Consider the following 16112-nt stretch of genomic DNA (forward strand, 5'->3'; position numbering starts at 1 on the left):
CAATCAGCAGTGGGCTATCCTCCACGCCAGACACCAAGACGTTGGCACAGTCCGCTCTTGCTGTGCTTCACTGTGTGGTTCTCACCGTCGTAACTACCGCCGCTCCCGGGTTTTTTTTTTTTTAAAGGAACCAGTCTGTCTCCATCACCAACCCAAGGTTTCCCCACACTGCAGTGCGGCCGCCAGACTTTCAGCCAGCTCACTCACTCGTTTCAGAATGCAGACTCCCGGTTTCACCAAGTGCACGGTCCCTGTGGATTTAGCAGAACTTGTCCGGCTGGTGCATCACTGGAACTGGTGTTCTGGGTCACTTTCTGGCTTTTATCTAGTATTTTTCATGGAGGTGTTTTTTTGCTCTGTCTCACCTAGCCGCCATCTCAGGTTCTCCTACAGCAATGTTTTAAGTCACTCAGTTAACATAAGGTAACAACCACAATAACAAGTAAAGGAATGGGAATAAGCTAAAATAACAATTATAAGTAAAACTATTGTAGTCAGCAGTCACACTTAAGCTAACAGTGTATGAATGTGCCCTTTTCTCTTCTCCCTCCATTATTATCATTATTTTCTATTACTGTTATTTCCCATCTTTGTCATTGGTTAAATGACAAGAGGCAGCACATCTTTGTAGTAAGCTCTTAGCACTGTGGACTGTCTTTTTGTATGCTGACTGGCCATTCCTATTTCAGATGGAGTTGAGAAAGCTAAGTGGCTTCTGCGTGGAGAGACTGGAAGTGGTGAGCTTCCTTAGGAGAAGGGGAAGGACGCAGAGAAGGGTGTGCCTTGAAGCTGCAAGGCGGGGACCCTGGGGGCTGTAGGAGTTGGGGGTAGGCTGTGAGGCCTGCCTGGGCCAAACTTGATCTCCTTTTTCTTTGAGGAGCAGAGGGCAGTGAATTGCTTTTCAGGCCAGAGCAGGGTAGCACCCTTGGGAAGGGTAGCACCCTCTGACAGAAGCGAGCCTGCAGGTGGTTGCACCAGGGCAAGCTCAGGGTTGCCGTGATTGGGAAATTGCGTTAGAAACTTCCTTTTCCACTAAGGTAAGCCATCGTTGGTTTTGAGGCACTGTGTGTTTTAATGGTGGCTCCAGAGTGAAAAAATAGACTGGCGCAATTATCCCGTAGCCCAGAATGGTCTTAAATACTTCCGTTGTGGTGTTGGCGATAGTTTCATCCATGCAGAGCTAAAGAGAGTGGTCTGCAATGTCCAGTGGGAGGGGGTAGCCCCCAAAGGCCCTCCTTCCCAGAGAGGAGCAGTCGCCACTGGGACACAGCTGAGGTGTGAGCTGGGCTGTGAGGGGCCACAGCCCACTGGTGAGCCTCAGGGGGCCTTTTCATTACAACAAAAGATGCTGACTTGGTCATCACCCAGGTTGGCTGCAGATTCATTTAGCCAAGGACTCCTGGGATTTTCTGCCTGGCTGCGGCTCCGGCTCTGCAGGAAAGGGGCAGGAATTCAGCTCTAGCAAACTTCATGCTCAAGCCACTTTGCTGGTCTGTTTGTAAATTCTCCCCCCCCAAGAGAGTGGGGAAGGTGCCATGGTCCGGCACCAAGTTTGTTTCTTGGCTTTGGGTGTGTGTGCAGGAGATAATTTAATACCAAATTGGGATAATTTATTTCACGTGGATCGCTGCCCAGGCCAGACTGGATGGTGACTGCATGTGATTGGTTATGCTGCGTTAGTGGTTTTCAAAAAAACTTCCTGGAACTGCTGCCAGGGGTGGGACGAGGAGGCAGAGTGGGCTCCATCCCACCCTAAACCGGAGTGGCCTCTCTCTTGTATCTTATATGTATTTGGGGTTTGAAAAAGGTGTGTGCCCCTTCAAGTGTCTGCCACTGTTGAGCATGAAGAGTCAGACCAGCCTGATTTGTGTTTCACCAACACCATTAATCCAGCGCTGAAGTAACAACAGTGAAGTTAAAATGTCTAACTCCCTTAGTAGTAAAGCTTTGTGTTTCATTCAGGTGGATTGAAAAGCTCTCGGTAAGGCCTTCTATGTCACGTTGGCCTCTTAAAGGACGTCACGTCAACAGTAAATCACAGGATTAGTAGTGTCTACAGTTGGCGCCCAGTTTTTCTTCTCTATCACATGAAAGGCTGCATATAAAATTCCAGACAACAGTCCAAGCCCTGATCCACTCAACTGTAGCCTCACAAATGAGAACCAGTCAACAGAGACTTCCTGAGTGGTTCTTTTGGTGTCCTGCACTGCCCCAGACTCTGGGAGGAGCAAGTGGAATGTGAGGTGGGAAGGTTCTGCCTCCAGGAGGTTCTGCTAGGAGCTGCCCAGCAGATCTGGGCCCTGTCAGTAAGAGATTGTCTTGAAGTAGAAACTCGGCCACCCTCTTTGAGCCCTTCCTCCAGGTCCAGGTGTGCAGTATCCCTCTTCTCTGAGCCCCACCTTGCCAGCCCCCTCCCGGGCTCAGAATATCACTTTCCGTCACCTCCAGTGTCCCGCGGTCTCCTCCCAAGCGTCCTTGTGCCCAGTCCCTCGTCCCTGCCATCCAGCAGGCTCACTGCCACCGCGTTCATCTTCCCACAGTTGTGCACATGCCTCTGGCTTTCCTGTCTCTGTGCCTTCGCTTGTCTTTTTCCTGAACCTAGACATTCTCCCTGCCTCTGGCTGTTGAATGTACTCGTGCCTGTTTGGCATCTACTGTGTGTAAGGCACTCTGCTTTTCTTCCGCTTGTGGGGATGTGAAAATATACAGCCAGGTCTGCCCTCAGCAGGCCTTATTTTTTAATAGATGAGGAAACCGATCCTGCTGGCCCTGCCAGGCAGGTCAGAAGTGTGAGGTGCTTAAAGAGCCTTGGTGGCCCTTTGTCTCCTGTCCTAAGCTGCCCCTAGACCTACCTTCCTTTGGGAATGTTACAATTTTTAAAAGAATCCTCACTTCAATCTGGAGGCTGTTACTGAACTTTCAAACACCCGCCCTCAGTTCTCCAGGCTCCTCAGGTGATCCTGTGCAGCAGAGCCCCTGGGCACACACAGCCTCTCCGCAGGGTCCCTCCGTGCCCAGGGAAGTGGGTGGGGTGGGGAGCTGGCCTCCATCTTGGAGCTCCCCCCCGCCAATGAGGTGGTGTCTGTGGAACTGCTGGTGCCCGGAAGTCGTGAGGACACTGTTTTGGGGATGAGCAGAGCCCTTTGACCTCTTCTTCCCTCTTACTTTTATAAATGCACCGGGGCAGACTGGAAAGGGCGCATGTGTAGTCTCAGCCAGACCTTGGGTATTCTGCTTAATCTTTGAATTTCAGTTTCTTCATCTGTAAAATGGTGATAATACCTGTTTTATAGGATTGTTTTTAAATGAGGAAACACTAAGTGCCTTCCACAGTGCTCGGTACATATGATGCTTAATAAATGCCCATTCTGAAGATGGAGTAACAGGGACCAGATTTACTCTCCCAACAGGAACAACGAAAAACAACCTGAAAGAATATATGAACCAGTGGTTTTTGAAGACATCAGGCAATGAACAACAGCGATCCTTGAGAGACAGGAAGCAGATGAGCTGAGCCCTACGATTTCCCCAGCTTATTGCTGTAAGCAAGTTTCCAGGCTTTGGCACAGGGAGGGGGAAGTGAGGTGGAGCGCAGTGGAATGACTTGAAAAGGGAGCTGAGAGGGCAGCTAGAGTTCATAGGACGTTAGCAAAACCTTTGCAGAGCATATAACTGATGGAAGACTTGTGCTCAGAAAATATATTAGGGATTCTCATAATTCAGCAATAAGAAAACAGCATAACCTTCCTCTCCCCACTATGGGCAAAAAATTTGAACCCGTATTTCACCTAAGAAGATAGAGAGTGGCAGATAAGCACATGAAGATGCTCAACATCATTAGTCATTAGAGAAATGCAAATTAAATCCACAGTCAGATATTATTAGAATGGATAAACTTTTAAAAGACTGACTCTACCAGGTGTTGGCAAGGATGTGGAGAAGCTGGAACTCGAATAGACTGCTGGTGGGAATGTAAAATGATAGAAACTCGCTGGAAAACAGTTTGGCATTTTCTTAAAAAGTTAAACATAAACCTCCCCACTGCCTATCCACTCCTAGATATTTACCCACACAAACATGTGCATCCTAATGTTGATAGCAGCTTTATTCATAATAACTGAGAACTGAAAACAACCCAAATGTCCTTTAAAAAGTGAATGGATAAGTAAACTGGTCCTTCTTTACAGTGGAATACTACTTAGCAATAAAAAGACTAAACTCTTAATACATGCAACATTGATGAATCTTAACAAAGTTATGCTGAGTGAAGGAAGCCAGACAGAAAAGAGTACATGCTCTCAATTCCATGTATATAATACTCAGGAAAACACAAGCTAATCTACGAGGACAGAATGCAGATCACTGGTTGCCTGGGAGGCAGAGGGGGAAAGGAGAGATTGCAGAAGACCTGAGCGTGTGAGGAAGCTCTCGGGGGGGATGGATGTGTTCACTATCTTGATAGTGGCGGCAGTTTCACAGGTGTATACAAATGTCAGAACTTACAAGTTGCACACTTTAGGTATGTGCAGTTTCCTATATGTCACTTATACCTCAATAAAGCCATTCTAAAAAAAGATCACTGGTTGCAGTTTGGAGAATGAATTAATGTCTAAATGTAGGAGGAAGTGCTCATCCCTTTCTCTTTTCTTCTTAAAGTTTAATTCCTTCATGTGATCACGTTTTCTTACTTTCCTCTGTTGGGCATTTCTTTAGACTCCTGTAGCATAGGGGGCTAAGTGAGAGCAGAGAATGTCTAATAGCCTTTTCTTCTTTTTCTTCCTGGTGAGCCTAAGCTCTCCTGAGCCCTGGCCACTTAGTAAATTTACGGAGCATTGTTCAGCTCACCCATCAGTGGGGGCAGATTCTGGTTTCCTGGCTCCTTGGAGGACCATTCCAGAGGGAAGGGCCAGTGTGCAGCCATCTCGCTCACCATCCTATTGCCACTGTATGGGAGAGAGCCTGGCTTCAAGCAAGTGATAGAGGAGTCTTGTTGGGGTGAGAGAATCACTTCCTGTTGCACTTGGCTGCAACATCACTGGCAGGGGGACAGGAGGTATGAGGGGTTGCCTGTCTGTGGACGGTGGAGTAGCCTCGTGGTTGAGGTCACAGGCAAAGAGATGGTCTTGTGTGCGTGGAGTGAATCAGAATAGATGCAGGTTGGGGTGGTCACTGGCAGATCTGGGGCAGAGCTGGCCTTGGGTCTGAATCCCTGAGCAGGTAGTGTGCCGGGGGCAAGGAAGGGGTCCACTCCATTCTCTTTATTGGGATCCTCCTGTGTGCAGCAGGGATAGCCACCATTGCAAACCAAACTGGTAACAGGACCTGTGTGTTACGTCCTGGACTTAGGTTCCATCTCTCAAACCAACCAGCTGTTTGACCTCCAGCAAGTCATAGGACCTTTCTCGAACTTGGGTCTTAGGAAAGGGTTGGTAGTAGCTCCTTTATTGGGTAAAAACTCCTAGAACAGGGTCTGGCCCATGGTAGGTGTACAATTTCCTAGAATGTGAAATTTACTTTTCTTTTTTTTCCTACTTGAAAAATAGATCTATTTCTGGCCCATGAAGGATTTTTATCACCAGCCGCAAGGATGAAATATTTTCCTGATTTGGCTTCTTAAGGGAGCTTCCTCACTCCATGACTGACCCTTAAGTACATAAGTAGCTTCCTTCCTTGATTTGTGTCTGCTCTGGATGGTCAGAGTGGTGAGAAAGGGTGCCACCAGGCCAAAGGACTCAAACTTTAGGAATAAGGAGAGAATGACAGGGAGCTTAAAATTGGTGGGTTGCAGCCCTTGTATAAAGAGGAAACCAGAAGAGAAGAGCGTGCTGCTGCAGTGGGTGCAGAGAGAGGAGGAAAGCCTGATATCCAGAGATAAAGTAGCAGAAAGTCCAGAGAGCCCTGGGCTGTTGTGTGAGTGCCAGCATGTCCACGTGAAGATGCTGTCCATCTTTCTGTTTGTGTGATAAGTAGGAGGGGGAGAGGTTGTCTCATTTTATTCCCTAAACCTGAACAAGATGAGTTCACATCTTCCTTCTGAGCCGGTGGCATCCCATTGACTCAAGAGGTTCATTTAGCCTCCCCATTCTGGTGAGCCGTCCTGAAGTCTGGTCTTCTTGTATTCATCCTGTGGATGGGTGGAAAGGGGTGATCATGCCATGCTAAACTGTTGCGCTTCATTGCTCAGCTGACATTTCTACAGAGGGTTGTTCAGAGATGCCAACAAGTTAACAGAAGTGATGTTGTTTGGGGTGATTTTGTTCCATGTTCTTGAGCAGAATTATATTTATGAGCATATTGCCTTAACATTACATCCAGTCTGGTTTCAGTGCACTTTGATTACTGCCTGACAAAATTAACCTCTGTTGCTTGGTGTAATCATTTAGAGTCAGGTCAACCAGGGGACTTAGGAGGGGGTGACCTGGGAAGTACTTGGCATCACCAAATGGTGTGATTAATTCCTTGGCATTGCTTGACCTGTTTTTCAGAGTGTATTCTCTCCCATCATCACATTTGAATTACACCATTGCCCAGTGCTTAACAGACACCCATGGAATTCAGATCTCTCTCTTTATATGTGTGTGTTGAGGGCACCCTAAAGGTGCTTTGTCAGTGGCTAAGGATGATCAGAGATGAATGAGTCTCTTAACCTTTGTAAAAGAAGCTCCCAGGAGGACGGGCATGTGTGCCCAGGGTGCCCAGTGTCACTCAAGAGGGGAGGAGGAAAACTACATAGGAATGTGATTCAACTCAACATTTCTTTTTTGAGCACTTGTGGAGGCTGGCCCCTGCCCTGAAGGCACTCCATGTTCACTAGCAGAGGCAGGCAAATGCCCAAGTAACCAGTGCCTCTCACACATGGTAGGTGTCATGCCCAGTGCTGGACTCGCCAATGCCATTGCTTCCACATCCACATCCACCTGCTGCCAGATGCCAGAGGCCTCGGAGGCCCCAGCTGGCCCTCCTGGCTCCATGGCTGCTGTTTTCTGGCTCCCAGTAGGGGCCATCAGCACCATTGGTTGGTTTCTTAAACGAGCCCTAAAGATGAATGGTAATGGCAGAAACTGCCACCTTCATGCTTCTCTCCTAGGTGGGTGCCAGCAGTACTGAGCATGCTGGGAAGGGAATGCAGTTTGCCCAGAACTGACGTGTTTCCTGGCATGAGAGCAGCCTAGAGTTGTGTATGAAATAATCAGACAAAAAGAAATGCTGATGCCTCTGACTTACTTGATAGTTTCAATTTCATAGCGGTGGTATATTCTGGACCTTTGCTGCTTACTAGGTATAGAAACAGCAGCTGTCAGGGAAGTCTCATCCTACACACACACACACACACACACACACACACACACACACACACACACACACAGTTTCATAGCCACTAAAGAGAATAAGGGAGAGGAGGGCATGGAACAACTTTCTGGGGTGTTGGAAATATTTTATGTCTTGATTTGGGTTTGCATTACATAGATCATTTGTCAAAACTCACTGGATGCTGGACTTAGGATTTATGCATTTCACTGTTTGGTAAATTCTACCTTAAAAAAAGAACAGTAAACAAATCTTGAACTTTAGCTAATGCTATGCACCTGAAGTGTTTGATGATGTCTTCAACTTACTGTGAAATGCATCAAAAATAAGATGGATGGTTGGATGATAGAGGGATGGATGGGAACATGGTGACGATTGTAGAATCGAGGTGGTGGGTTTATGCGCGCTCACAACTCTGCATGTTTGAAATTTTCCATAATAAAATGTTGTAACTGAATAACTGCAAATAACCAATACTTGTGCTCTCGAGAACTTTCCATGAACGAATTTCCCCAACTGTCAGTTTTCTTGTGTGACACAGAGCTGTTCCTACAGGCCGCCTTGCCCTGTTCCCTCGTGCTGGGGATGGGGCCTGAGGGTCCTGTTTTGGGTGGTGTGGGGGGCATCTCATGAAGTATGTGTTAGTTTGGATTTCCTTTAAAGGCTATGCAGTTGATCAACTGGAAATTATATCAACTGCAACACATAGTGCTCCCTAACCTACAGGGAGCCCAGCAGCAAAGGCCAAGAGCCCTGGGACCCGTTGGTTGTGTGGATGAGTTTGGAAGACGAAGGGAAGAGGAGCTAGCAGACCCGGGGAGGGGGGATGGACAGGTGAGGGGCGGGGTGATGGAGGGCCCAGGAAAAGCCCTGGCTTGGACGCTGCTTGAGCTGGAGGCTTCGGGGTTGTGGCCTTTCTAAGAAGTGGTACGTTTTCACTGAGGATTAAGTGAAATAATCTAGTTGAAATTGCTTGGCTTATTATAGTCAGTCCCCAGTTTTTTGGAAGTCTGTGAGAGTATTGGGCCGGAGGTGAGTGGACAAAGCCCAGGTATCCTGAACATTAGCGTGACAACCTGGAGGACAGCCTGAGGCCGTTTCCTGCAGTGGAAGGGCTGATGGTTGAAAGGCTGATAGAGAGAGGGAATGAGAAAAGGACATTTCAGAGTGATCTGTGGGATTCAGTGAAGGGCTGGTTATGGGGAGCTGTGGGCACCTTACTGTTTGCGTTGACTTTTTTATGACCCAGTTTGTACCGTTTCCCTCCTGACTCAGGTGTGTTCTTGCCCTTGCAGGAGCCTGTGTGAAATGCAGCAAAGGGGTCTTTGGGGCCGGCCAGGCCTGCCAGGCCATGGGGAACCTCTACCACGACGCGTGCTTCACCTGCGCGGCCTGCAGTAAGTCAGGGTGGGGGTGGGGGAGCACGTGGAGGGACACGGGGACCAAGAAAGGGAGGAGAAGGAAGGTTGTCCTTCCCACGCGGCCCGCAGCCCTCCCCAGCCCCACTGAAAGGCGGCACACTGTCCCTGGACACAGAGTTTCTTACCACCACCATGAGGCCAGTCGGGGTATTTAATTCTGAGTGATAAAGATTGCCTGTGACCCCTCTCTCTCTGGCTAAGCCAACTTGAAAGGTGAAATCACTGCCCTCCCCCCTACGTGGGATCAGACACCCAGGGGAGTGAATCTCCCCGGCAACGTGGAATATGACTCCCGGGGAGGAATGTAGACCTGGCATCGTGGGACGGAGAACATCTTCTTGACCAAAAGGGGGATGTGAAAGGAAATGAAATAAGCTTCAGTGGCAGAGAGATTCCAAAAGGAGCCGAGAGGTCACTCTGGTGGGCACTCTTATGCACACTTTAGACAACCCTTTTTAGGTTCTAAAGAATTGGGGTAGCTGGTGGTGGATACCTGAAACTATCAAACTACAACCCAGAACCCATGAATCTCGAAGACAGTTGTATAAAAATGTAGCTTATGAGGGGTGACAAGGGGATTGGGAAAGCCATAAGGACCACACTCCACTTTGTCTAGTTTATGGATGGATGAGTAGAAAAATAGGGGAAGGAAACAAACAGACAAAGGTACCCAGTGTTCTTTTTTACTTCAATTGCTCTTTTTCACTCTAATTATTATTCTTGTTATTTTTGTGTGTGTGCTAATGAAGGTGTCAGGGATTGATTTGGGTGATGAATGTACAACTATGTAATGGTACTGTGAACAATTGAAAGTACGATTCATTTTGTATACCTGCGTGGTATGTGAATATATCTCAATAAAATGAAGATTAAAAAAAAAAAAAAAAAAGATTGCCTGTGACGTCCTTTGGTGATAAGTTGGAGTGGGTTTAGAGCCATCCCTAATAACAAGTTTGTATTGCACACCAGAGGTCGCAGACCAATTGGAAGGGAAAGCGATGGGTTCTCGTCATCTGCCCTCCTGCCAACTGTCTGCCCCATGGTAGGGACCAGCCAACCAAAGGACGGTTATTCAATCACGGTTACCCTCAGCATGAGGCGGGGCCACTTAACTCTTTGACCCTAACCTTTGATTTGGAGGCTAGTGTGTGAGTGTGTGTGTGTGCTTGAATGCTTGTGAGCGTGTACCGCACATGTTCCTGTGTATTAAAACACATGCCTGGGAGCGTTGTTCTGCTCAGGAACATGCATTATGAATTAAGCAGCAAGTTGGGAGACTGGGCCTGTGCTCAGCTTAGCAAACTGCTCATTGAATTGATGGCAACTGCTCCCAGTGGAAGATTCTGACACGTTACAGAAAGATGGCCAAGTCTGACCAAGTCATGAATTGTGCTTGTGTTTTTTGTTCTCTACCAAAGGTTAACTTTGGGGAGCATTTTTGGAAAACATCCTGTTGATGTCCACAAATTCTATTTTAAGACAAGCTGCTGCCAGTTAAAAAGTATAACAAAGTGACAGAGTGTTAGGGACGAAAGAATTCTTACTTCTCATCTAGTCCCGTGGTTCTCAAGCCTGGCTGCTCATTAGAGTCTCCTGGGGAGATGTTAAAAACCAGCGATGCCCTGGCCCCACCACTGACCAGGTAACTTGGGTGTGTGATCAGGGCCGAGCACCTCTGATTTCAGGCCAGGCTCCTCATTTTAGAAGCTTTCCTGAGAAGGGAGAGACCAGCTCATAGCCAGTTTGGGGCATAGCCAGAGAGCTCCTAAACCCACAGCCTCCTGCTTGCCAGCTGGGCGTGGACCTGCCTCCTAACCTTCCTGGCGTCGAGGGCCTGGGCATATGCCCCAGTTCTTATCCCCACACTTTCATCCTCACTGCAGTTTCCCATAAAACACAGGCCTGAGAGTTTACAGTTTACATAGTGATCAGCATTCACCTTTGTGAAAAGGTGGGCAAAATTTTGAAAAGACTTTGAAATGGATCAGAAAGTTTACTGAGTGTCCTCAGTGGAAATCTAGGAGTTGTTTGGTTACGGATTCTGTGGGGTCTCTGGGCCGTTCACTTTCTTTGGGTGTTGTTACCCTCTGTAAGTTGTAGAATGCTGATGGTCATGCAAATGATTCTTATTATAACAGTGTGAACTGTGTCTGGTGGAAATGCAGTTGATTATTACCCTGTGGATATTGACAACATTTGCATCTATTAAGAAAATTTATTTCAGCATTCCTGATGGCCTGTCTATGGGTGGTCCTTTGAATTGTCCCACTGTAACATCTTACTGGTTCCCTCATTAATTAAAATGAGTTAAATAAAATCTTTCACATGTTTGTGTTGTATCTGTATGAGGATTGTGATTATATACTTTTAAAATTGATCTTTTAACACCTTTGATTCCTGCAGCTGTTTCTCAATATTTGCTCTGTTTTCCAGGAAGAAGAAAATAAATATTAAACAGTCTGTTTTTCATATCAAGCAATTACTACTTGATCTATGACAGCTATTGGGGGAAAAAATCAAACCTATCAGTGACCCAGCTTCATGAATAATTATCTGGTCTTGAACGGATTGGGTTAGTCTTAACTCAATTTGTGACAAGTACAGCCACTTAAGGAAGACTGAGCTGCTTAGGGTTTTGCGTGGCCCAGCATTTAAGGCCTTGGTTGTCTGGTCCCCATCTCTTCACTTCCTTTTTCCTTGTCGCAGTCATTCTGTATTTCTCTTCTCCACTTTTGTGCCTCTGATCACACCGTTTCCTCTCCTCTCCCCACTACTTCTCTCCACTCACTTCACACATTTAAATTCTGTCCAGCCTTTAAGATCCAGTTCAAATGCCTCTTGTAGAAAGCCTTCCCCAGTCCCCTCGCAGGAAGGAACCTTTTCTCCCGAAATTGGCATGCCCTGCTTTCTTGGAGAAATCATATAGATGGTGAACCACACTCCCTGGGACTCTGGGACCAGCAAACCAGGTGCTAGAACAGAGTTGCTGAGGGCCTGGGACTCTGCCAAATGCAAGCATAGCACATTGCCGTGGTTTTGTGAATATACCACTGCCTCTCCAGTTGGAGTGCTTGGACACCCAGACATGTGTCTGCGCAGTTTCTCTTGAATACTCGAAGTCATTTGCCTTTGTTCAGTTAACTGATTGCTGCCCCTTTAGCTTGGCTTTTGGCAGAAAAAGGAGGCTCTCGGCTCTGTGTCTTGGCTCTCTGCTAGTCCTCTAGCGTGTCTGAGAGCCTTAGCACCCAAGCAAGGCAACTGGCACCGGAAGCCAGGGTTCCTGAGTCCAGGTTATCCTTGTACTTTCCCCGTTTTCTTGTTTTCCCTCTGATTTGTTTCCACCTAGCTGAGCTAAAGAGAGAGTTGTTTTCTTTGGTCTTTGTCATATTTTGAATGTGGATAGAGAGAGCCTGGTTAGTGTGTGTGTTTTCTGTTTTCCCATTTCATTTAGGAAAATAATCTAGCTTTAAAAACTATATAATTATGTGCATGTATGTATTTACACACACACACATACACACATGCACACACTTCTTGAATTTTATCACTGCTGCCCTAACACATAATGTTTGGATCCTGTCAAGCACACACACACAAGATTAAGGCGAAGCCAGGCCATAGCCTGACTGATTCAGATAGTGTAGACCCAGTGATTCACTTTTAGCTTCAGACAATTTACTACATAGACAACAACAAGAAGAATATGCCAGAGGAGCTAGTTCCCTGGGTCCTTGTCCCACACACCAAAAAGGATGACCCCAAAACAAAAGATGCAGAGTGACTGCAGCCCAAGTTGTGGGTACCCCTCTGCTGAGGACCCAGTTCTAGCCTGCAGCCAGCGGTTGTATATTCTGCACTCTGTTCTGAGGGGGCAGGCAGAACAGGAGGAGATGAGAAACTGTCTGGTGACAGCCTCCCGGGGAAGGGAGGGAGGTGAGTGAGAGCTGGCTTTGCAGTGGCTACTTACAGGCCTCCAGTCCTCTCAGGTTTCGGGAGGATCTCAAGTTGTTCTGTCAAGACTCAGGTAAACCTTTGCTGTCTTGGACGTGCACAAGGCCACCAGATTGCCACTGAACCCTGGCAGACACCCTGGCAGATGTCCCCTGCACTGGGATGTGCATTCCCTAATCCTGCTGAGAATGGGCCACAATGTTAAGTTCCTTTTAATTGTGAGAACTACATGACAACCATAAAGAAATTTTTAAAGACAGAAATCTGTTGTTTTTTTCATTCTATCACAGCTATTTTTACTTTTGTATTTTCCCTTCCAGTTTTTGTCCAAACTTACATGTGTTTTTACAGTTGTGGTTATAGGGTATAAACTACGTTATATCCTTTTTGATTTGGCATTATATCACAAATTCATCTGTGTTTCTGCAGTCTTTATAACAATTGTCGTAACAGTCACCAGTAATGGCCAAGTTGCACCACAGTTTATGGCATTTGGCTCAGTTCTGGCCTGTTGGTTATTACACTCAACCATAGCTAATGTCTTTGTGCATGGATCATTTTTCCTTCTGTCGAATTGTTTCCTTGGTGTTCATTCCCAGAAGTAAGCATTCAGAGCCCGATGTCTGGGCATTTATACGGGTTGTTAACATTCCCTTCTTTCCTGATGTGCTCCTCAGGCATTGAGTGTGTTTGGTTGTCATGGAGATGTGTGCTGTGGGTCCTCCCTCAGCCCTCCACATCCCCCACTGGAGGCGGCCGTGGCCCCGATTGGTCGCCCTCAGGAAGCTGTTGGCACACACTGGACGGGAAGGAGGATCGTGGAGAGGGCGGGAGTGGCCTTGGCCGGCAGCCACGCACATTCTGTGTCTGGATACCCTGTGTCAAGTGGTCTGTCTGAGGAGCAGCTGGCGCCCATCTGTGGCTTGAGTAGGAGGCGGAATGAAAAGGAAGAAAAAGTGTGCTGGACTTACGGGGTCAAGTGGGGTTGTTCTTGGCACCTTCTAGGATAGACTGTGATGGCAAAAGGAAGCAAAGGGAGAGACCAGCAGATACCACCATGTACCTTTCCCTGTGAAAGAGGAGTCCAGGATCACCAGTAGTGAGTCTTCAGGAAGAAAGCATTGCCTTGATTTGGACATTCTCATGGCCTCAAAACTATGGAACCAAGGCTGTGATAAATCCGTTCCCAGTGTGGACAGTATCATGCCCAAGTGACAGGAGTCAGAAGACCTGATTCCATTCCTAGCTCACCAGTTACATGGCCTGTCTGAGCTCTGGCATTATTGGGAGGAATAAATGAGATTAAGGATGAGCATTATGCCTCATTCCAGAATCTCACTTCTCACTTTCCGGGTATCTACAAAGAGTGGGGCCGGTGTTGCGAGCTCTGCCAGCCTCCTGGTTCAGAATCAAGCCTGCACCCTGGGTTTTGTTTCCCTGTTGCCCTGCTGGTCCCTTGTACGCCCGCCTTCGGCCGGACACTGTCGCCGTCCTTCCCCACCACCCGACGACCACTGGGCGGACACATCGAGCTTCGCTTCGCAGCTCCATGAGTCCCGTGGGCCCCTGCATGTCACTCCCATCTCCATGGAAACCAAGGCAGCCAGTCTGTGGGCCGGCTTCCGCTTCGCCTAACAAGGACGCGGCTCTAACTGCACTTGGGTGGACTTCCTGCCGAAGGACCACGATGCTAAGACCAAGTTCCTCTTCGTGGAGCCCTGCGAGAGTTGAAAAACAGTTTTGGCCAACTTTCTGACAGAATCTTCTGATATCACCGAATACAACCCAACCCAAGGAGGGAGGATCCCGGAATTTGAGAATCCGCCCAAACAAAAGCTCAGCGAGTGAATTTGAGCTGTGGGATTGTGGCTGTGATCCAAAGTTGGATCTTGCTGGCTGGCCCTGATGAAGGACTCTCGTGAAGTGGCTGTCATCTTCAATGCTGACATCCCAAGGCGCCTGAAGGAAACTGAGATGTGGTACTCCTACCTTGTTCAGCAGCATCTATTACAGGATAATCAGTGTCTATTAATTGTGCATCACAAACTAGGCTTTGGAGGTGATAAAGGAAATCGGCCTTTACCACCACTCTTGAACAAGCTGAAGCTGGTAACCTTGAATCTTCAGGATGACCCTGAAGAGATCCAGATAGAATTCATCAAGTATTTTAAAAGCATAGTCAACTCAGTATCTGAGAGCAGAGACCAGGAGATGTCAGTTATTACCTAACCAGCCTTCATCGGGGGCTCTTCCACATCCCAAATGAGTTCAGCCTATTCCCCCAAGCAGATCTGAAATCTTAGGCAGCTACTGACATTTTTCCACCCCTCTGGGGCTATATAAGAATTTTTTTTATCTGCTAGGGAGGCATTTGACTCATGTCTACTACTGCATGTCTTTAATTCAGTTGAGAAAATCCTGTTAAGGAATTTTGATTCCCTTGCCTCAGGCCTTTCTAAAGAGCTGGAAAATTGTGGGGTTTTTTCCTCCCTTTCTTCACATATGTCAAGTTATAAAAATTGGGGAATTGTAACTGCCATAGCCCAACAATACAGCAGTAGTTTAATCCATGTGTATTGGTTTGAATTGGATTTTCATTCCTTGATGTGTTCTACAAATACCAACTTTTTGAGGACATACTCTGTGCCAGGGAGTGTTTTAGCATGAACAAAACAGACAAAAATGCTTACCCTCATGAAGTTGCCTTTCTGTTTTACTAAATAACAGGGAAAGTAAAAAACTTTGCTTCATCCTGGATGTACAAAAATCATAGATTCTTTGTTTTCTACAACCTGTCTTAATCTCACATGCTCCCATCCCCCTAGATAATGAGTGGATCTGGGGTACTAACCAGACCAAATGAAGGTATCTCTTGAAATGCAAAAGCCTCAGGTTAGTTCAGTCTCTTTTGGATAGTCAATTCAGGGTTATAGTCCTTCCTTCTTTACCTCTCCCTAAGATGGTGTCAGGGTGTTGGGAAAGTATACATGTCCTCATTAGGACAGATCAGCTGGTCCAGGACAGGTTCTCTGGTTCTTCCCTGACCCCAGCAGAAATGTCACTGACCACCCTACTGGCCATCTCCTGCTGAAGTCCAAGACTGGTGAGGCTCTTGGCCAGGCCTCTCCACATATTCCAGAACCAGTGGTCCCCAGGCTGACTTGGCCCTCCTGGCTCGGGCTGGCCTTGCACATCTGAGAATTGACTGTGGCCTCCATCCAGTCCCAACTGTAGGCCGTATCCACAAGACAGGAGCACTTTGCCCTTTGCCACAGTTGGCCCATGGCAGGACAATCCATTCTCAATTCTCAGCTTCCTGGGAGAACATGATTTTCAGGGAACTCAAGAATATGTCAGGTGAATATTAAAAACATTGTCCCTACTACGATAGCAAGAAATGCTGTAATATTTTCATTATAAATCTAAAAGGAA

The 16112-nt window shown here is 47.1% G+C and overlaps 2 protein-coding genes across 3 annotated transcripts in view; both read left to right on the forward strand.

Annotated features, from left to right (window-relative positions):
* Positions 1 to 16112, forward strand: part of LIMD1 (LIM domains containing 1) — an 80694-nt gene that overhangs the window by 31970 nt on the left and 32612 nt on the right. Inside the window, exons 1-2 of one of the 2 annotated variants that reach the window (XM_037849014.1) lie at positions 4831 to 4995; positions 8604 to 8705. In XM_037849014.1, the coding sequence (XP_037704942.1) occupies positions 8660 to 8705 (46 nt within the window). In that variant the 5' untranslated portion in view covers positions 4831 to 4995; positions 8604 to 8659. Of the gene's footprint in view, positions 1 to 4830; positions 4996 to 8603; positions 8706 to 16112 lie in introns of those variants that run through there. The other variant, XM_037849004.1, reaches the window with a different exon arrangement.
* On the forward strand, positions 13143 to 15884 carry LOC119544029 (intraflagellar transport protein 22 homolog). The gene has a single exon (XM_037849030.1). It carries the CDS (start codon positions 14586 to 14588, stop codon positions 14907 to 14909), a length of 324 nt encoding a protein of 107 aa, XP_037704958.1. The 5' UTR covers positions 13143 to 14585; the 3' UTR covers positions 14910 to 15884.

This window comes from Choloepus didactylus, chromosome 1, assembly GCF_015220235.1.
Source record: "Choloepus didactylus isolate mChoDid1 chromosome 1, mChoDid1.pri, whole genome shotgun sequence".
Classification (NCBI taxonomy): domain Eukaryota; kingdom Metazoa; phylum Chordata; class Mammalia; order Pilosa; family Megalonychidae; genus Choloepus; species Choloepus didactylus.

What these genes read in the sequence shown, in the direction of transcription:
- LOC119544029 (XM_037849030.1), top strand. Translation starts at nt 14,586, where the DNA reads ATGAAGGACTCTCGTGAAGTGGCTGTCATCTTCAATGCTGACATCCCA.